We start from the raw sequence: 21,458 nt of genomic DNA, 5'->3' as shown, positions 1-21,458 counted from the left end.
ACCTCCCCTCGGTCATTAATCGCATTTCAGTTTGGGGTGCTTGTTTATCTTCTAACACCTGTGCGCCCTCCAGTTCCAGGGTGAGACCCTTCTGATGGGAACTGCAGGAAATCCCTTAAAACGGGTCAGTTCCCAGCTGGCTTCTTCCTCGGATTATAATCACAACGTGCTTCTTGTCCCTCAGAGTGAAACCCAGCGGAGAGCTGGACATGGAGCCTCTTGTTACCTTTTCCTTTGGTTTTTCATGTGCCGAAGTGCCTGGTAATAAAGGTGCTGTTGATTTGGGTATTAACAGGACTGCGACCAAAACGCTAAACTAAAATATTAAAAGACAAGTTGTTGCCCAGAAGCCCAGACAATTGTAACCTGATTCAACCTCACGACACACACGTTAGGAAAAAATCCATGCACTCTTTTTTCTCTGGTTACCCGTGAAGTCACCCTCTCTAGTCACCAGGGCGGGGAAGTCGCCTTGCAGCGTGGAGCGGGTGCAGGCAGGGGATGCACTGCCCACTGCGATCCACAGGCACAGACACAAGGGTGCGTTTGTCACTCTGTGGCCCTTACCCTCTGTCCAAGAGGAGCTTCGTCCTTGAGGGCGTCAAACCTCTTTAAGCAAGAGACAGAAATCCATGAACTTCAAGCAGTGAAGGATGTGAATGACTTTATTCATCACTCATGAGCACCCTTCTTTGTGTCAGGCATTGCGTGTGTTGTTTTACAGCTCTGGGAGCAGATGTTTAATCGTCTCCGTTTCACTGAGCGGAAAGCCGAGGCACGGTGTCGTCAGCTAACACGAGCATCTGTGGCCGCACGAGATTTCTCACTCACGTGGTGACACAGCAGATTTCCCATTTGACAGCTCAGCCTCTGCGAGTTTGGATAAGTGACCCCACCCCTGAGAGGTGAATGAACCGTTCTGGGCGTGCTTGGCCAAATCAGCTTCTAGACTGGGAACGCCGAGCGCCGGCTGGGTCTACACTGGGGTAACGTCACCGAGGTGTTGCCACCTGCAGAGCGTTGAGGCTCACCGGTCTGAGGCCTCTGGGCTTTGATGTCACCCACGTCCCTTCAATCTGAGAGATCTATAGCACTGACCACAAACAAGGAACTTAGAAGAAGAAAAGCTGCTTACGAGCCCAGAGGAAGAAGGGGGAACTGATAAGTGGGAAGCAGGATGAAGCTTCCAGAGGAAAGGCCCGGGCGAAGCCTCCCGGCTGGGTGTCTGTTTTGTTTCTGGTAGAGGGAGAGGAATGAAGAAACAATCCAGTTTCCTCTGGGTGCTCTGGCTGCTTACAGCCGAAGGCCCCAGGTGCCAGGTGTGTTCTGCGGCTCAGCTGGAGGCCTCGCCTGCCCTCTCCCCAGCCAATTATTCCCCTGGTAATCCTCCCCCCGGCCCATGGAGATTTTCTGGGTGACATGGTAGGGCCAGAAGCTACTGCTGTCCCTTCCCCTCTGTCTGATGGCCCCTCTACTCATGCATTCTCAATGACAACATTATGTTTTAAATTATTATATATTTATGTCTGAGGGAAAATGTGACCTGTACAAAGAAAATTTAGTCAAATTTGGACTCGTGAGATTCTTTTAGTTTTACTTTCCAGTATTAAAGAAAGTTCATGATGAATTAGATAAACAACTCAAAAGCTTCTTCCATTTTCAGGACTTGTTGGCAAGCGAAGTGAGTTCCCTGTCCTTAAACTGAAAACGCATTAATGGGCATCAGCAAAACAGCGGTATAGGAATTTCTAGCTCCTGTCCCCTCTCAGAAATAGGAGTTTGAACGACTGTCCACATAAAAAAATGCCATCACAGGAGCTGATTCCAGATGAGGGATTTCAGCACCTGCACGAAGCACAGAATGAGAAAACACACATTGAAGAGGGAAGGAGAGATAGAGGGACACTACCTCCATCACCCCCACTCCAAGCCCAGGAGTCCAGCATGGGAGAGACAATCCCGTGAGAGAAATGAGTCCCTGAATTCACTTCGGACCCCACAGCTGACCCACTCCAGCATCAGGCTGACCCATGGTCCTAGGTAGTTCCTGTGGCACCAAGCTTCCATCAGGCTCCCGTGAACCCAGGGTCTCCCTTCTCCCTAGTGCCAGCTGGCTCCTGAACCCCTGGCAGCTCCTGTGGCCGCAGTTCTCAATTAGCTTCTGAGAACCCATGCTCCAGGCTGGTACTCACTAACTTCAAGCTCTCGGCTAGGACCAGACTGTTATAGGCAGCAGAAACACCAAAAGAGGTGTTATTGGACAGCCCCCTGAGTCCGAGGGAGAGGGCTGTCCCCTCCTTGGTTCTTGTCAGTTCACAGGAAAGACTTCAAACCAGTGACAGACAGCAGCATTGTAATAAAGCAAAATTATTAAAGAAGTAAAGCAAGTAAATGTATCAAAGAAGCAAGGCAAGCAAATCTATCAAAACACATCTGGCTTCTGAAGCACAGATGGGCTCACAGCTAATCTGAGGAGCACTGCCTGGTAGGAGTTTAGAATTTTATACCCTTCTGTCTACAGGTTTTCGTTTTGCTTCTTCTCTTTCCTTTTTTTTAATTTTTTTTTTTTAAATTATCTTTATTGTTGAAAGTATTACAGGTGTCCCATTTCCCCCCCCCCAACTGACCCCCTCCAACTCGCTCCCACCCCCTCTCCAGGCCTTCACCCCATTATTGTCTGTGTCCATGGGTTATGCATATATGCATATAACTTCTTTGGTTAATCTCTTCCCACCCCCACCCCCCCTTCCCTCTGAAATATGAGCATCTGTTGCCTGCGTCAGTGTCTCTGGATCTGTTTAGTTCGTCAGATTTTTTGTTCATTAGCTGCTTCTTACAGAAGACCCTTCAACATTTCATGTAGTACTGGTCTGGTGGTGATGAACTCCTTTAGCTTTTTCTTGTCTGAGAAGCTCTTTATCTGACCTTCAGCTCTAAATGATAGCTTTGCTGGGTAGAGCAATCTTGGTTGTAGGTTCTTGCTTTTCATCACTTTGAATATTTCTTGCCTCTCCCTTCTGGCCTGCAAGGTTTCTGTTGAGAAATCAGCTGACAGTTGTATGGATGCTCCCTTGTAGGTAACTAACTGCTTTTCTCTTGCTGCTTTTAAGATTCTTTCTTTGTCTTTAACCTTTGGCATTTTAATTATGATGTGTCTTGCTGTGGGCCTCTTTGGGTTCCTCTTGTTTGGGATTCTCTGTGCTTCCTGGACTTGTATGTCTGTTTCTTTCCCCAGGTAGGGGAAATTTTCTGTAATTATTGTTTCAAATAGGTTTTCAATTTCTTGCTGTCTTCTCCTTCTGATACCCCAATAATATGAATGTTGGGCTGCTTGAAGTTGTCCCAGAGACTCCTTACACTATCTTCATATTTCTGGATTCTTTTTGCTCTTCTGGTTGGGTGTTTTTTGTTTCCTCATATTCCAAATTACTGATTTGATTCTCAGCCTCCTCTCCTCTACTGTTGATTCCCTGTAAATTATTCTTCATTTCAGTTCATGTAGCCTTCATTTCTGATTGGTACTTTATTATGTCATCAGTGGTCTCACTTGTTTTCTTAATAGTCATACTAAGATCCTTGAGCATCCTTATAACCATAATTCTGAACTCTGTATGTAGTAGCTTGCTTGGTTCTATTTTGTTTAGTTCCTTTTCTGGAGATTTCTTCTCTTTCCTTTGTGACATGTTTCTTTGCCTCCACATTTTGGCTGCTTCATTGATTCATAGCTTGGCCTCTCTTGGACACCTCCAAGCCCAGCACAAGTAGCAGCCAACTACGGTTTGCTGTGTAGCTCATGCTGGTTGTCCCTGGCCAAGGCACTAGCAGAGGCTGACTTTGCACCTCCCGGGAGGCCCCAGAGACAGTGCACCTGGTGGCCAGACTCGACCACGCTAGATTACAAGTGTACCACATCCACTAGTGACACACTTAAGGGGCGCACTTGGTGAACACCAAAGCTCCACTGAAGTAAATCCTGCTCCATAAGAGTGTCTCCAGCACAACAGCTCTTTGGCTGTAGTTGCAGCTGGTCCTCACAGCTGATTGGCCTGGGGGTCAATTCCTCCCAGTGATGCCAACAGCAACCAAAGCTAAACTACAACAGGACAGTGCACACAGCCCACACAGAGGAGCATCTAGAAGGCCCAGCTCAGGTGACTGGGGAGGCTGAGCCACTGGACCCTACAGGACACCTACTACACAAAGCCACTCTACAAATTCCAGGGGACATAGCAGCTCTACCTAATACATAGAAACAAATACCTGGAAGCAGTCACTTCGTTTCTTAAATGTTTTTATTGATTTCAGAAAGGAAGGGAGTGGAAAAGAGATAGAAACATCAATGATGAGTGAGAATCATTGATTGGCTGCCTCCTGCATGCCCCCTACTTGGGATCAAGCCCCAAACCCTGGCTTGTGCCTTGACGAGGAATCAAACCGTGATTTCCAGGTTCATAGGTCAAAGCCACACTGGCCAGGCTGCCTACAGGTTTTTTAAATTCCTCTGCTGAATATCTTGGTACAGACTAGATCTCAAGGTCTCCCTTTTACTTTTTTATGGCTTTCCCAGAATTTATGAGAAGCATTTGGTGATTTTATCTTGACAAGCCCTGAAGCTACTGGTTTCTCTGTTTAAGGAGTGAGATTAAAAACTCCCTTTTCTCTCCCCTTTCCCCAAGATAGCTGACTTCTTTGTTTAGCAGGTGAGATAAAACTCTCTATTCTTTTCTTCTCCCTTCCTCCCTCTTGCCTTAGCAGTTCCAGGGTGATTTAAGCTATGTATTTTCTGGTTAAGAAGGAGAGACATTAACCATTTGTTCTCAAGCATCTTTGGTTGGGGAAGATAAGGGTTTGCTATTTACAAGCTTGCTGCTGGCTGCCTACACTGTTTGGCCTTGTTTCATTTTCTTGTCTTAGTTTCCCTATTTCTCCTGCCCTAGAATTTTCCTAACTTCTTGCTATACTGTTACAAGACTACCATGCCATGAACCAGAACCAGAGCCCACTGCAGCACCAATCTAGTCTCCCTGGACCCAGACTCCAGGCTAGCTCCCATGGATGCCAGGGCCTGCCCCAGCACCAGACTGTCTCCCACAGACCCAACTTCTAGGTAAAACTCCTGGACCCAGGTTCCAGGCCATCCCCATTATCCAGACTCCAGGTCATCTCCCAGGAAATCAGGCTCCCAGCTCATCCCAATGCTGGACCAACCCCAGAGACTCAGATACAGGGCCCACTTCACTGGTCCCTGGTGCCTGCTTAGCCCCTGCGGATCCAAGATCCAGATCTACCCACACAGACCCAGGTCCCAGGCCTATGACTGCAGACTCAAACACCAGGCTCACCCACTGAACCCAGACTCCAGGTTGGTCCCAGTGCACCCCAGCACCAGTGCTTGCCCATCCAACAACTCCAGCATTATGCCTGCCCATGACCCACCCAGAATCTCTCCACGGGCTGACGGGAGCCAGCCTATCTCCAGAGGTAAATATTTACCTCTCCTACCCCAGAAGCAGGGGGCGCTGCAAGGAATGTATGGAAAATACTAATGGTGGTAGTGAAGGTTTATAATGTGGTGATGGGATCCGAGGGGAAGCCCTGCTCTTCCTGGCACTGGGAAGCCCTCAACTCCAGGGCTTGTGCCTCATCTCTTCCCCCCCCCCCCATGCAAGGCCTGGCCTATACAGGGCTACCCGTGGGCACACCCCTCAGGGAAAGAGCTTATGGGGAGGCTGACTCACAGGGGGAGGCCACCCCACCCTTAGAACTTAGCATGACCAAGATTCAGGAGTCATTGGCTGGGAGGAGAACCAGCAGTCTTAAAGAGGAAGGCAAAGGTAAGCTGAGGCCAACTCGGAGGAACCAGAAAAAACTTAGAAACAAAGAAGAGAACTTAACATTACATCGCTAATAATGTCAGAAAGTTCTGAGAGTATAAAACATCCATAAAGGAATAAAGTGCTATGCGAAATGCGCAGAAAATAAGGCTTAAACATGACTGCCAAAATGAGAAATTAAAAATAGGACTAAACATAAAGTTAAAAAGTCCCCCAGAACGTAGCATAAGACAGGACTGAAAACATAGACAAAAATAAAAAATATATAAGGGAAAAGAAAAGAAAAATTAAGGCCCAATCAATGAGGTCCAGCACCTACTGATAAACACACACCCAAATTGATCAGGAAGGAGAAACCGAATAAAAGTGTGAGATAAAAGACTTTCCTAGAGTCAAGGTGTACGTGGCATTGGATTTAAAAGACCAACTGAGTATCCAGTCTGATAAAGGAGAAAAAAACCCCAAATCTAGATACATTCTTGTAAAGACATTTTCAGAAAGAAAATATCAAACCTTCAAGAAACAAAAAGTTGTCACCTATGAAGGAAAAAAATCCCATCCACTTCCAACCTAACACCAACAATGCAGAATGCCAGCAGGGGCAACACCTCCTAGTTTCTGTGGGAATTATTTCAGCCTACATTCTCTAGCCTGCAGGCCACCAGCCAGCAGGAAGGCAGGGAAAGATTTCCAGGTAAGCAAGGACTCGGAAAGCCCTTTCTTAGCAAGTAATTTAAGGATACTGTCCAGAGAAATAAAGGAAACCAAGAAAAGATGACAAAGGGTTAGGAACAAGTAGTCCCATGGGAGCAGTAAGAGCCGGTCCCTAGAAGAGCAGAGGGCCCACCAGGAGCAGAGTCATAGGCTCCAGGAGGGGGATCCTTGGGAAGAAAGGATCCTCTTCTGAAAGGGTGACTGAAAAACCAGGAAAAGGCATTTTATGCTAGGAAAAAATGAGAAAGGCAACAAGAAACTTCAAGGAAAACACAAAAAGCTGCCCAAGAAAGTCATGGACAGCGTATGAAACAACTGCAATGTGGCATGTGATTAGCTTCGAAGCTCTAGGAGCTGTAAGATAACAGACTCCGTGTGGCCCAGACGCTGGCATGTGCTCCTCACTCACATGACCCCTCTAGGGTCCTGTTCCACCAGGAGGCAAGGAGGAATTCCAGCACAGACAGCCCGACCCAACCCTGAACAATACCACGGAGGCATAAAAACTTAAACACGTTTAAGGGTAGTTCACTTCTTAAAGTCAAATGATGAGACGGCATAGGAAGCCTGGCTGTGGATTCAGGAATGAATGTAAATACTAATGACTTCAGGTGAAAGCACAGGGACAGCTAATGACAGAATGGACATGGAAAGAGAGAGAGGATGTGGGGAAACGGCAGAGGTACCAATTCCCTAATTTATAGAGTACAGATGAAGAGGTACTGTCCATAATTGAGAGGGGACCATAAGATATATATGTGGTTTTTAAAATTGATTTCAGAGAGAGGAAAGGAGAGGGAGAGATAGAAACATCAATGATGAGAGAGAATTATCTATCGCTGCCTCCTGCACGCCTCCCACTGGGGATCAAGCCCTGTCCAGGACTTGAACCTGCATCTCCTGGTTCATGGGTCGACGCTCAACCAGCAAGCCACACCAGCCAGGCTCTAAGTATGTTTTTATAGTTACAATGGTGACTCAAATTATTTTTAAAATATTGAATCAAAAACCATTGGGAAGAGAGTGAGGTTGTGTAGAGTGAGCTAAACCTCATCTTTCATACGGTGAGACCAACAGATAGTGTCTCGAGTGAGCAAATCAGGAAATTAGATATAAGGAATCATCTGGTTATGGGGGTGACCATCAGCAAAACCCAAACCACAGAATGGTAAAAAGAGCTGGTCTCTGAGAGGTGACGGCAAAGGTTGGTGTAAGAGACTGGACAAAACCCAAAAGCTAAAATTTTAATTAAAAACAAAGAAAGGAATAAATATTATAACGATACATGTGGAAACGCAACTTTAATTGAAAACCTGTCAGGAATTGAAGGAGGCTTCCTGTGTTTCTGTTTCCAGGAGGGAGCGGATTGGCACACCCACGGGCCCACGCGCACGCAGGCCTTTCCCCTTCCTCCTAATACCTCCTTACTCTTCGTTTCTGCTTCCTCATAGCTTCAGTTTGCCGGGACCCCTCCTATCAGTCAGGGTGCAGACAGGAAAGAGATCAGGCCTGATTAATAACAGTGTCTCGTCAAAAGCTAGGCCAGGCGAAGGGAAACTGATGGGGTCGCCCCCAGGCCCCCAGGCCAAGGCAGGGAGCAGTCAGGGAACTGGAGAGAGGGCTGGGCTTTCGGGGAGAGCTGTCCCCCCCCCGCCCCCCCAGGGACTGAGACCACCTGAGAAGAAGGAACCTCACCAGCCACACCGGATGGGAGGGAGCCGGGTGAAAAGGACCTCATCTCTCTCCCAGGAAGGGGCTCAGCGTCCTCAGCAGGGCGAGGTGGAGAGGGCGCACAGGGGATCCGGAGGGGCAAACGTCAACACACCCTCATGGCCTTGTCCCAAATGGGAACCAAATGAGCCCTTTTCTCCCGGCTCCGGCGGTTAGAATACCCGCCCCGTTCCACGCGAGCTTGGAAAGTCTAATCCCTTCTCCCCCACCCCGCTTTTCTCGGCTCCAGGCAGCAGAGCGCGTCCAGCCAGGAAGCCACGGCGCAGTGGGTTGCCTCGGAGATGGCGTGAACGTGACTGCTGAACCGCAGGCCCTGGCTCAGGCCCCCGGAGAAAGACGTTTCTCCCGGCCACTCGCGTGCCCCCGCAAAGCCAGGACACGGGGGAGATGCAGGCGGCGGCCGGGGGACGGCGGCCCCCGAGGCGCTGAGCGGAGCCCTTCCCGGCGCGTCCCGGACTCCACGCCTCTCCCCGCCATGTCCTGTAACCGCACGTCCGCCGAGCCCTTCGAATTCCTGCTGCTGAACGCGAGCGGCGCGGGGGGCTCCGGGGCGCCCGCGGCCGCCGCGCCCCTGCGCGTGTGCCTGGCGGCCGTCATGACGCTGATGATCGCCGTGGGGTTCCTGGGCAATTCCGTGGTCTGCGTCATCGTGTACCAGCGGCCGGCCATGCGCTCGGCCATCAACCTGCTGCTGGCCACGCTGGCCTTCTCGGACATCATGCTGTCGCTGTGCTGCATGCCCTTCGCCGCCGTCACCCTGGTCACCGTCCGCTGGCGCTTCGGCGACTACTTCTGCCGGCTGTCCGCCGCGCTCTACTGGTTCTTCGTCCTGGAGGGGGTGGCCGTGCTGCTGATCATCAGCGTGGACCGCTTCCTCCTCATCGTGCAGCGCCAGGACAAGCTGAACCCGCGGAGGGCCAAGGTGATCATCGCCGCGTCCTGGGCGCTGTCCTTCTGCGTCTCGGCGCCGTCGCTGGCCGGCTGGGCGCTGGTGGAGGTGCCGGCGCGCGCGCCCCAGTGCGTGCTGGGCTACACGGAGGTCCCGGCCGGCCGCGCCTACGTGGTGACGCTGGTGGTGGCCGCGTTCTTCGTGCCCTTCGGCCTCATGCTGGGCTCTTACCTGTGCATCCTGCACACGGTGCGCAAGAACACCCTCCGCGTGCACAACCAGTCGGACAGCCTGGACCTGAGGCAGCTCACCAGGGCCGGCCTGCGGCGGCTCCAGCGGCAGCAGCAGGTCAGCTTGGACCTGAGCTTCAAAACCAAGGCCTTCACCACCATCCTCATTCTCTTCGTGGGCTTCTCCCTGTGCTGGCTGCCGCACTCGGTCTACAGCCTCCTGTCCGTGTTCAGCAGGCGGTTCTACTGCGGCCCGTCCTTCTACACCACCAGCGCCTGCGTCCTGTGGCTCAGCTACATCAAGTCCGCCTTCAACCCCATCGTCTACTGCTGGAGGATCCGAAAGTTCCGCGAGGCCTGCGTCGAGCTGCTGCCGCAGACCTTCCAGATCCTCCCCAAAGTGCCTGTGCGGATCCGAAGGCGAGTCCAGCCGAGCACCGTCTACACGTGCAACGAAAACCAGTCGGCCGTCTAGGGGGAGGCAGGCGGGGCGCGCGGGGCCTGGGCCGGGGCGTGTCTGGCCCGCTCTGCTTCCTGGCGCCGGAGTGTAGTCGGCGTTTTGTGGCGGCCAGTGAAGCACAAAGAAACTCACTTGTTACCATCTGAGCTGCAGCTCCCGGGTTTGCAGGATGAGTGAGTTCTGTGTCTTGCTGCAGGAGAGCAGCTGTGGTCTGATGGGGACTGCGTGTGGTTAAGGCGCTGGGAAATGGCAGGTGGGTGCAGGGGGTGGGCAGAGAGTGGGGGAAGGGGAGGGGGCAGGGAGTGAGGAGGGTTGAGTGTGGGGCAGGAGGAAGGCCTCCACCGCTGCTGAACCGTGGAGCCGTGTTCCGAGAGGAGCTACCCAGGTAGGTGCGTCTCACTGGTTAGCATTCACTTCATTGGACGCCAGCATTCCTCGGCCGCTCTTAGTCTGCGGTGTGTGGGGAGACACAGGTTCCTTACATCCATCAGATGTGCATTTCCAACCAGGCCCAGTCGACCCTTCCACAAACCAGGATCCCGCTGGGAGCAGAGGGAACCCTGTGCCTCTCAGTTCCTGGTATGACACGTGGGAGGCCTCAGGGGCAGCTCAGCTGAGAGGAGAAGCCCACCCGGGTGCCCTGTGTGTACCCCACCTCTCCCACCTGCACAGCCCCTCCGTCCCGGCGCCCCGAGTCTGCCATGATGGCCCCTCTGCCCTTCTCTTTCCTCTCGCTGTTCCCGTGCCTCCCTCTGTTTTCATTCCATCTCTCCCCAGTGCACAGAAAAAACACAGTCCTTCTCCTGTAATTCATCTTCTCAGCAAGCATTTGAAGCGACTTGCTTTCCATCCCTGCAGTGGTCAGTGGGCTCAGTTTACACGTTTGCTCTGGACACACCGAGGCTGCAGCCACCGTGAGCTGCCGCAGGGACTTCAGCACTGGAACTGCCGGCAGGGGCACCCTAGACACACACCTGCCACCCTAGACACAGACCTGCCGGCAGTTCCCCATGGATCTCTGTGCGCCTCCTACCTCATTCTGATGCTGTGCTCTGGGCCGCCTACCCAGGGCCTTGGCCTCAGAGCCCAGGCAGGACTGGGATCCTGGGAGTGCAGCTGCCTAGAGGGAACTTTTCTGTTTGCACTGGTGCCCACGGCTGCCAAGGGTCACCCCTTACCACCGGAGCTTCTGACGTGGGGTCAGTTTTCCTAGGTTTGAGGCACACCACTAAGTCCGTGAAGCTCTTCTGACAGTTTCAGATCTGAAGAGAGTGGGAAATGTAAGGAGACATTCAGAAAATCTGATTCCAAGTCTAACTCTAAACGGGAACTAGTGTATGGCCTTGTTCATTTCATCTAACTTCTCTGGGCCTCAGTTTTCCCATTTACCAAGTGAGGAGACAAGTCTAGATGATCTCCCATGTCCCTTTCACCTTCCAACAAACACTCTGATTCTAAAATGCATATGCTGTCTGCTCCTGGGCACCAGCTCCTCTGAATCCATTTATCTCTCCTCCCAACGAGCCTCTATCAAGTGCCTGCTAGTGCAAGACACTGTGGGAGGAAGTGATGACGAGGCTCGGGCTGTGCTGTGCCCAAAGCTGTTGTCTAGTTTATCTCACGATAATAGTAACTCAAATTTAGCCTGAAAACACAGACGTTCCCTTTTCATTTCTCTTCTCCCTTCCTTTCCAAGGCTGTACCAAGAGGCCAGCTCCCCGTTGTCACACTCGCTTCCTGTGGTTCGGGAGACAGAGGCAGGAGAGAACAGGAACCACAGAGAACGTAGTATCTCCGAGCAGGCTTTGTTGAGAAAATACTGATACCGTCTCTCACTAACGTTACCCTCCTTTTATGCCCAGAGGCAGAGAGAAAAGATGGGCAAATGGTGTATGATCGATGGAGAGGGCGCCTCAATTCTGTGTCCCGAGTGCCCCCGCAGGGTCAGGGTTTGCCTTCGGCTCCCACGAGGTGTCCCACAGCCTTCGTAGTGGCCCAGAGCACAGCCAGCCGCCGAGGGGACCAGGCCAGCGGGCACCTCCCCTCCAGTGTGCATTTAAGAAAATGTTCCTCCAGAGCCTTGGGTAAAAGAAATCAAGACCAAATGAACAGAGGCACCAAAATTTACATCAGTGTTATGTGATGTATGTTGAAAGTAATATATGTTTCAAAGTAATAATTTTGTACATATTTTAAATAAAGCGTTACTGCTCTTTCTGTGAATAAGTCTATGCACTTGCCATAAGCAGCACAGGCAGTGAATAGTAAGCCCGAAAGCTGGAGCCCAGCGTCTCCTAGGACACGGCGACTTCGGGAAACCTAGAACCTGGCAGTTACTCAGCAAGCTGGGGTGACTCAGGAAGGACTCTAAGGACAAGATGACACCCGGGAGACTGTCTGAGTGATGGGGTCAGTAGTGGGGCGCCCACCAGGTTTTAAATCACAGCCCTGCTGAGTAACCGTTGCCTGAGTCTCCCTTCACCTCTGATGCCCAGTGAGTCACCTTTGGAAGCCTCTCTGGCCTTGCAGAACCGCTAACAAACTCTCCTTCCCTAAGATATTGCAGGAACACTGACTTCTTGTCTCCCGCGAGGCTTGCAGAGCAACGGGCTGCTCCTGTGGTTTTTGTTTTTCTCACTTCTTCAGCCCTGGGCACCTGGATTGTTTTGTGGGGCCTTGGGAGTTGACTTCGGTGATAACTATGCAGGAGGTGGCCCCCTGTTCCCTGGGAGAGCCTAGCCTCTGAAAATGAGACACAAATAAGTCTCAAAAGTGTCATCCCAATTCTGACTCCCCCTGAAAATCCACTGCCTGTGTGTCTTGCATCTTGGTCTCTGCTTTTGGGGTGAAATAAAAGCAAAAGCTCTCTAGGACGTTTGGACAACCCAGATACATGACAAAAACCTAGATCAATTCCTATTTTGCTATTCTGAGCCCTGGGTGTGCTTTCCCCTATATAGCACCTTTGGACTAAAAACCTGCTAGTTAAGTATTGACAATGTTGCTCATGAAGTCAGCAGCCCTGACACCCAAAGCCCCGGAGGTCTTGAGTCCCAGGACCCAGATTTTGCTCTGAGGAAATGCATGGGTGGTGGAGCCAAAGGGCATGTGCTCCCCAAACCCAGGGCCACCTGGTCTCTGCGTGATTCCAGGCAAGTGACTTTGTGCCCCAGCTTCCTCCTCTCCTAAGTGGTGTAAATACCTCCACCCAGAGGGCTCAATGAAATAATGCACATAAAGGATCCAGCCCCTGCCCGGCCCCAGCAGAGGCCGCCCATACGGTGCAATAACTACTCCAGTAGTGCTGCCTACTTGCTTTGGCCAACCTTTGTCCTTTGGTGGCATGGGTAGCAATTTGTTTCAGAAACAGGCTGTTCAGTCCCTTTCCCTGTCCTCATGTGGTCCTAAGATTTCAGGGTTCAGCTGATAAGAACTCAACGTCCACAGGAGCCAGGAACATGGGTTAAAGAGCGAAATCCCCGGTGGCCTGGGCTGCAGCACTTGTCCGCATTCAAACCACCCCTGGACTGTAAGTTGTCCTCACCGGGGAATAGGATGGATGGGTGGGGCGACCCATTCCAGGGCGGGAAAGGAGCCCTGAGAGCACATCAGCCGCTGCTCTGAGGGGCTCTGAGGTCTGCAGAGAGCTGAGCAGTGTCGCTGGGCATGTAGGGGGCAGGAGGGAGGAGCAGACGCCCTCCTTGGAAGCAGCTTTTAAAAAGTCACCTTGTTTCCGTCTCATTAAAGTCAGGGCACTCGAGCGGGTTCTCCGCTCAGGAGGTGGTTCGGGGCTCCCCTGCCGCCCAGCTTCCCGCTGTCCTCCGAGGCAGCGTCCTCGTGTTTGTGTGAGTCCCCGCTGCAGCCGGGTCTGTGTTCTGGCTCCCGAGAGAGGACAGGGTGTGGAGGGATGGAGGGTGAGACCCCCACACTCGCCTGGGCTCCCCTGCCGAGACTGAGTCCCAGGGCCACAGCTGCACAGGGGCTGGGAGGTGACCTGCGCAGTGAGGCAGCCAGTGCCCAGCTGTGGCTTTCTTAGCATGGAAGGGTGCGTCCCCAGCAGTCTCTGCCAGACATGGCACGATTTTTGAAAAACGAGATCCTAGCATGCATATGAATTCTTAAATCCAAAGTACAAATCTCATCAATGACCCTGTCCTCGTTGTAAAATAAGCACACCTCTGTCACAGTGACCCCACAAGTCTGCCTCTCTCTTCACCTCCAGCCCCCACAGACAGGGACTTGCTCCCAGACACAGAGACTGCAAACACTTAAGCCTGTGCCAAGGAGGTGAGTCACCATGCTTACCCTCTTATTGATTTATTTATTTACTTACTTGTAATCCTCACCCCGAGGATATTTTTTCCATTGCTTTGTGGAAGGGGGAGAGAGAGAGAAACAGCGATGTGAGAGAGACACGTTGATTGGTTGCCTCCCGCCCGTGCCCCAGTTGGGGACTGAGCCTGCGACCGAGGTACATGCCCTTGGCTGGAATCGGACCCAGGACCCTTCAGTCTGCAAGCCGACGCTCTAACCACTGAGCAAAACCAGCCAGGGCCACACTTAACCTTTTAGGCACAGAAGATGTGAGACAGGAAAGCTAAACTGAAAATTTGCAGCTGCAAATGTAAAACAAAATCAACAGTGATTGAGACTACCTTTGCCTAAGAACTTGATTGTCAAAGGGAACAGTATAATTTCAAAGCTTTGCCTCTTGAAAGGTGGAGGCTAGTTGCCAGTGACAGAAAAGACCCCACGGAGTGTGGGCGGGGCCAGGCCTTGGTGATTTAATTATTCAAGGAAAGGGAGGGCTTCCCATCCTAGCTGGGAGGTTAGCACCTGGATCCTGTAAGAATAGAAGGATGTGTGAGCACAAGCATGGGGCGTGTGTGTGTGTGTGTGTGTGCGTGTGTGGTTTGGGGCAGGCTGCGAGGTTACTTTAACAGATAGTTCCAGTTGTAGGCAGTTCCAGTCCATCTCCTGCTCTCTGGCCCTTCATCTTGGAGAAACAGGGGCCACAGTGTTCTAGGGAGAGGAGAGGGTCCAGAGAATGCTTGGTTCAGAGGGAAACAGGACGGCTGCGCAGATTTGTCCTAGTCTGATAGGAACATAAAGAACTCATCGGTATGAGAAACACTTAGACGTGACCAGGACTTTACCTTCAGCAGCCAGGAACCTGAGGGCCCTGATGTGCAAGTCCAGCCTCCTGGGGTGTTCAGGTTTAAGTTCCTAAAGTTCCCCAAGGCGCCACATCCGCACATCCATCGCCTCAAGCGCTCCTGAGCCACTGGCATCTGCTGGCCCTGTGCCAGCCAGTCCAGTTGGAAAAAAATTAGCCAAGCTCACTTTTGGAAACCTTTTTCAAAGACAGGTGTCCTTTTGGGGACCCTGTTTCTCATTTCCTCCCGCATTGAAACGCTGCCACCACATTCCCTCATTACGATATTTTGTGGTATCAGGAAGATTTCGAATATTTTATTAAACCATGAAAAGAGGGTCACTAGCCTCACCGTGAAAGACAAACAAGGTTGAATAATTTGTTAGATGTTCAGAGGAAAACGGAAAGCTTACTTTGCTTTCACAGCATGACCAGAGGTGAGGGAGAAATATGGATAGGGGAGGCTCTTTCTCCCCCTCGGCTGCCGTTTTCTCTGGATGTGCTGGGCCTCTTGGGGAGCAGTCAGCCCAGGCTGCTCAGGAAGTGTCTCCCCCTCAGGGAAGCCCTGTGCTGCTGAAAGGCACCCACTTACAACCAGCACAGGTGGTCGGGGGCACTTACGGGAATCTCTCAGCCCAGCCCAGATGGGCCCTCCTGGCGGCCTCCCACACTGTGCACAGTAATGGTGCCCGAGGGTTTTCACTTACAGAGTCTAAACCTCCGCTGTGTCTTCGTGTGAACACGCAGACCCTCTTCTGTCTGCTGTCTCCGTACCCAGGGCCCTGGCTCTTTCCTTCCCAGGCAATGCAGTCAGCGAGCAGATACGGTTACGCTCCTAGCCAGGAGCGAGCTGACACTACGCGGTGAAGCCTGGGTTTAGAATCCGTGCAGGAAGGGCATACTTCCATCCTTACGAATAAATGTTCCCTAGACTTAGGAAAAGCTTAAAAAATGTATCTGTTGATTGACTTTTTAATTATAGAGGTAATTTGCTCCTTGCTGAAATGAAAACAACTAATGCACTTATCAGAGGTGTGTGTTTTTCGCTCAGAAGCATAAAGAAAAATTAAAGATTGTCTAGTGTGTTTTTTTTATTACATACAAAAATGTATCTTTTCCTTTAAAAATTCAGATCATACTCTACCACAACTTTATCTCCTATTTTCAATGGGTTGTTGTCTGTTTGTGTTCTGAAGCCGTTTCTAATGGCTGGAGGTCCCCATTGCCTGGCGGTGCCCAAGGTAAGTGACGCAGGCTCTCCGTTTTCCTTTTTTTAACCATTTTTTAAGTGCTGCAGTGAGCGTCCTTGACGTGAATCTTTCTGCACAGCTGCTGAGCGTTCTCCTGAAATAAACTTCTGAAAGGGCAGTCCTGGCTTTGATGCCATAACAAAGTTGCTTTTTCAGAAAGTTCCCAGAGGTTTATCGTCTAATCAGCTGTGCTCGAGAATTACTGAGAATGGGAACTCTTAAGGTAGGTCAGGGGACATTTCCCATCAGTCACCAGCAGGCCCTCCACCAAAGGGCTGGGCCAAGACCCTGGGGCCACAGCTGGCTTGTGAACTGGAGCGTGGAGGTGCCAGGGACAGGAAACACACAGCCCCGTGACCGAGGAGACAGTAGTCAAGGGCTCTGCAGTCTTGCGTAGGCTAAGGTCAATTCATATATATTCAACTAATTATATATAGAAAAGCATAAAACACAAACTATTAAAGGTATTTTATACCTCTTCAGGGACTGATTTAGGCTGAAAGGGTTGTTCCTGGCAACTCCACGCAAACTTGAGTCCACCAAATTCAAGAAACTGAACACGGAGGAGTCTACTGGCCGGCAGTCGGGGCCCAGGAAGGGTTGCGGACTGCCTCCGTTTCTCACTTTGTGCCACTTACTCTGAGACCACCTCTCTTACCTCCTGTTAGAAGTATATTAGATGTTCTATGTTCAGTCCTCAGTCATGGGAAGCAGAGTAGAACACGACTGTGGCTTAATCAAAAGGACGTGTTAACCGTGTCGTTACTTCTATCTGATGCTTCAACACCTGGGGCCCTGCTGACCTGGTGGGATGGCCTCCTGGCTAATTCCTAGAGATAGCAAACACCTTACCTGCCGGCCCACCTCCGCACTCCATCCACCTGCCCTCAGCACCCAGCGCCTGTTTTATTAGACGACCAGGGATGGAACCTACGCCCTGGAGCCCGCTGGAACCGTCCTGAGCCTGCTTACCTGCCTCACCCCCTTCTTCCCTGCAAACCACAATAGCGGCTATTGCCCTCAGTTCCCCTCCTCCCTCTGCCCAAATGACCCTGGTGCCCCCTCATGTGGCCCCCGTGGGAGCTGTGAGTATAAAAATTACCTTTTCATTGGCAATTGTCTCCTGATCTGTCGGCCTTACCATACCTCAAATTTTCTGTGAATATGCTATATTTTAAAACAAAGGATTTTCCTGGCTAAAACGTTTTATATTCTGCCTTTTTGGTGGTGGTGGTTGGGGGTATGGGGGGAGTCCTTTCCCATGTCATTCAAAACTATGTAACACTAAGATAAATGGGCAAACTACTGGACAGAAATGCTGGCAGAGGTTGCCCGGGTGGTGGGACCGGTGGTTCTATAGTGCAAACTCTGTGTCACCTCTGCAGAGGCCCAGGAAGAAGCCTCAGGCTCCAGCCTCGCCTGGCACCCTGCTTACGGTCTGGCCTGCAGTCAAGCGGGACCTTTCTCTGCATTTCAAAGGGGCCACAATTCCGCTCACCTCCAGGCGTCGCCCCACCATCTCCTCTTCTGGAGCACTTTCCTTGTGGGTCCTCCTCTGGGCTTCTGGTCTACCGTCAGTGCCTCCTCTTGGCATGTGCCCAATGAATTGTGACTTTCTCCATGGTGAGCTCCAGCAGAGCCAGGGCCAAAAGCGTCTTCTTCACCAGTTTGTCCTTGGAATTTCGCATACTTGGCACACAGCAGCCTCCCAACATGCACTTGTGGAATGAATGAATGAATGAGTGAATGAATGAATGGATTGACTATATGAGTAAATGAATACATGGATGGAAAAGGAAAACTGCCCCCTTAGCGTTAGATACAGCTCTTGGTAACATGCGTCGAGCCCCTCGGCTACCGCCCTCTGCGGCAAGGTCAGTCCCGTTTCCGCAGTTGCAGGAACATGATAGTGAACTTGGAGTAAGGCACTGCGGCTGTGACCAGGAGGGGATGTGGCCACTCCCACGGACGACAGCCCAGACAGCTCCCATGGGGAGAGAGCCTTTGTCTTCCCGGCCAGGGCAGGTGGGGAATGGCTGGCCTCCGTCGGCTGTTAGGGAACAGCTCCTTTTCTGGTATTTGTGTCAACATAAGCTTTCTGAAAATTACAGCAGCGGGTGCAAAGTGAGCACCAGGAAATGGGCACAGCCCCGCACATCTCCAGTGTTCAGCGGGGTGGATCAGTTCCCAGAGCAGCAGTGAAGATGGGGTGCGGGTGCTCGTGCATTCAGTGTGCCAGGACAGCCAGCCTCCCACCTGCAAAGGGACAGCCTTTGCCGGGATTGCCCAGGACGCAGGCCCCGCAATGCAGTGCGGGAACACGACTGCTCACAGCAGCGGACGGAGCCGGCCGAGGAAGCAGGCTGGTCCTAACTCTCTGCAGTGCCCTTTCCAACTCACGTGTTTGGAAGAAGTGGTGGCACCAGCCCTCACCACGCCCCACCCACACGCACACACGAGGTCCGGACGCCGCCTGCCCAGTCGCTTTCTTGCTCTCCCAGAAAAGGGAAGGGAATGTCCCTTCCCTCCTGGCGTCTGGCTTGATCAGATTGTCTGCACCCCTGAATGTCTTTGTGACTTACTCAAGGTTGGAGCTGGAGCCATAATTGGAGCCCCCTCCAGGCAGGCCCTGCCCAGGGTCAGGGGCTGGGCATTGCTCCTTCACTGCCTGAAGGCTGTCACAGAGGTTTGCGGGGGCAGGGAGTAAGAACGACAGAAAACATGCACATCTTGTGTAGGGGCCTGCGGGCAGCATGCCCGGCTGCTGAGTCGCTCGCTCTGGGCACTGCTCTGTTAGGAGTTGGTCCGGCCCTTGGTTCTCAATCAGCTTCCCGCAGATCCTGCAGGTGCACGGCTGTCCCGTCAGGATGGGGAGGTCTCTGTGCCCTTCCTGGTCCACAAAGACCTGGTGCTGGTTCTGAACCCACTTTAAGGGCCTGCATTGGACCAACGTGAGCTTTGCTTGTTGCTCTGTTTTAACCGAAGGGAAGGGGTTAGCACAATAAATGGATGACTTCCAGATGGCTGATGTAGGGTTGCATTTTACACGTTGATAAAATAGCAATGTAATTTTACATAAAACACAAAAGCAAATAGTCTATGTGTACAAACTTTGGGTAACTAAATACACTATTTTAAAAACCATGGAGTGGAGTATTTTCAGTCTTTAAAAGGAAGGAAACGCTGACACCTGCTACAACATGGGTGAATTTTGAGGACATTCTGCTCAGTGAAATAAGCCAGTCACAGAAGGACAGACACTGTATGATTCCACTCATCTGAGGTCCCTAGAATCATCAAATTCTGGGACAGAATGTAGAACGGAAGTTGCTAGGGGCAGGAGGAGGAGGGAATGTTGAACGGGGTTGGAGCTTTAGTTTGGGAACATGAGAAAGTCCAGGGAATAGATGGTGGCAATGGTTACACACCCCTGTGAATGTACTTAATGCCACTGAACTGGGCACAGAAAAATGAGAAAAATGGTACGTTTGTTATGTAAATTTTAACACAACTTTACAAGACCATAAAAGTGGCAAGCAGACTAACATTCACAGAAAATGTATTTAAATACAGCCATATTAGTACTATCATAATCTTTTTTTTAGACAGAAAACTGAATTCCTGACCATGTTTACTCCTATAAACTGAATACATTCTTGTAAATTAACTGAAATAAATCAAATGCCTTTAGCTGTGCAAACCACACCGAGGAAATGCTCTTTAATTCTCAAGAAAGCAGAAGCTTAGTATCTAGGTTTTATTTATTTATGAGCTTAAGTCACAGTTGTCTGTAAGTCAGCAATGTACTGAACAGCAAATTAGAGACAGGTTTGGGGGGCTCACTGTCATTGCTGACTGCAGAGGGGTGGACTGAGCACCCCAGCCCCGCTGTGCCCACCGTTGCTCTAGCTCAGTCCCGAACACGTGGCAACAAGGCGGGCAGGGGCTGGAGGCCGCCGTCCCACAGCAGCTCTGTGCAGCGTGCTCTGCGGTCAGGGCTCACGCTGGGAATCTGCCTCCCTTGCTCAGTCCGACACAGATGGACTCGAAAGGGCAAAAACAGTATTTCCAGTGAAATGAACAGAAAATGTTCTCTAGAGAAAGATGACCGTAACGGTGACAGTGTGGGAGCCGTGAGAAAAGGCAAAGGGATTCTTACAGCCAAGACTGGAACACACTGGAGGAAAGGGGCATCTGGAAACAGCTCTAGAAAAGGGCTCCTATAGACCAACTCCTCTCCCAGCTGCAGACGCAGCTCTGGAGCAGATGGGTGTAGGCTGCAGAGGCACCTTCCTAGTGACCGACAGCTCAGCGAGACTGAGACTCCAGGAGTTGAGACTCCAGGGGCTGAGACTCTGGCGGTTATGACTCTGGAGGTTGAGACTCTGGGAGCTCAGATGCACCCCTGAGTACGCTGCAGCAGGGTTCCAGCTGGATGCTACCCCGAGAGCCCCAAGACCCTGTGAGGGCAGTGTATGGTGTCAAAGGCTGGCCATCCCCACTACTCTGCCCTTTCTTTGCTTGAGGCAGAGAGTTAACACCTAGAGGGTCCTCAGACACCATCCCGCTCTACCTCTAGTCTATGGATGGCACCAGAGTCTAGAGGCTGTCACTTGCCCAGGACCACAGTTGGGTGTGTTGGAGCCCAGAGACCCAGGTTTCCTGACACCTCGTGAAAACATTTACTTCTCAAGTCACACCTGGCCCGTAGAGTCGTGTTGCTTTCTAATCCTTTCTCGCCACGCATCTCATTTAACTAATTTACACTCTGGACTGCAGACTGAGCCACAGCTCTTTGCTCGCCTCTCCAGCTGCAGCTGCAGGAAGCAGGCTTCACTAATTCCAGTGCTTATCTCCGAGCACGGTACTAACAAGCGTTTAGATGGGTGCCAGCCATTTAGCTTTTCAGAGAAGGAAAAAGGGCCTCTCGTCTATATGGTCTAGATTCTTGTACATTTTCATTTCAATAGTAAGCTTGACAGATCTAAGAGCAAATGGGGTGTCAGTTGGTATCTAATTATTCCTAACACAGCCACGGCTCATTTAACCGAGCCAGACGTGTCTTTCTTTCCAGAAAGATGTACACAGGACATGGGTTCACTCACTCCGCCACTCGGACAGGTGTGCCAGCCTAAGCGCCCCCTTTCATCTCTAAGATGCAAATGAACCACCCAATACCGATGATACAGAAATAT

General features: G+C 51.3%; 1 protein-coding gene across 1 annotated transcript in view; it reads left to right on the top strand.

Annotated features, from left to right (window-relative positions):
* Positions 1–12,073, top strand: part of GPR45 (G protein-coupled receptor 45) — an 86,941-nt gene extending 74,868 nt beyond the window's left edge. The window contains exon 2 of the mRNA XM_081157026.1: positions 8,509–12,073. Within this exon, the coding sequence (XP_081013152.1) occupies positions 8,755–9,873 (1,119 nt within the window). The 5' untranslated portion in view covers positions 8,509–8,754 and the 3' untranslated portion in view covers positions 9,874–12,073. The remainder of the gene's footprint in view (positions 1–8,508) is intronic.
* Positions 12,074–21,458: the final 9,385 nt, after the last annotated feature.

The sequence above is a fragment of the Miniopterus schreibersii genome (genome assembly GCF_964146895.1).
Source record: "Miniopterus schreibersii genome assembly, chromosome: 13".
In the NCBI taxonomy this organism is placed as follows: domain Eukaryota; kingdom Metazoa; phylum Chordata; class Mammalia; order Chiroptera; family Miniopteridae; genus Miniopterus; species Miniopterus schreibersii.
Note: the sequence above shows the minus strand (reverse complement) of the source record. Positions and strands in the feature narration are given on the sequence as shown.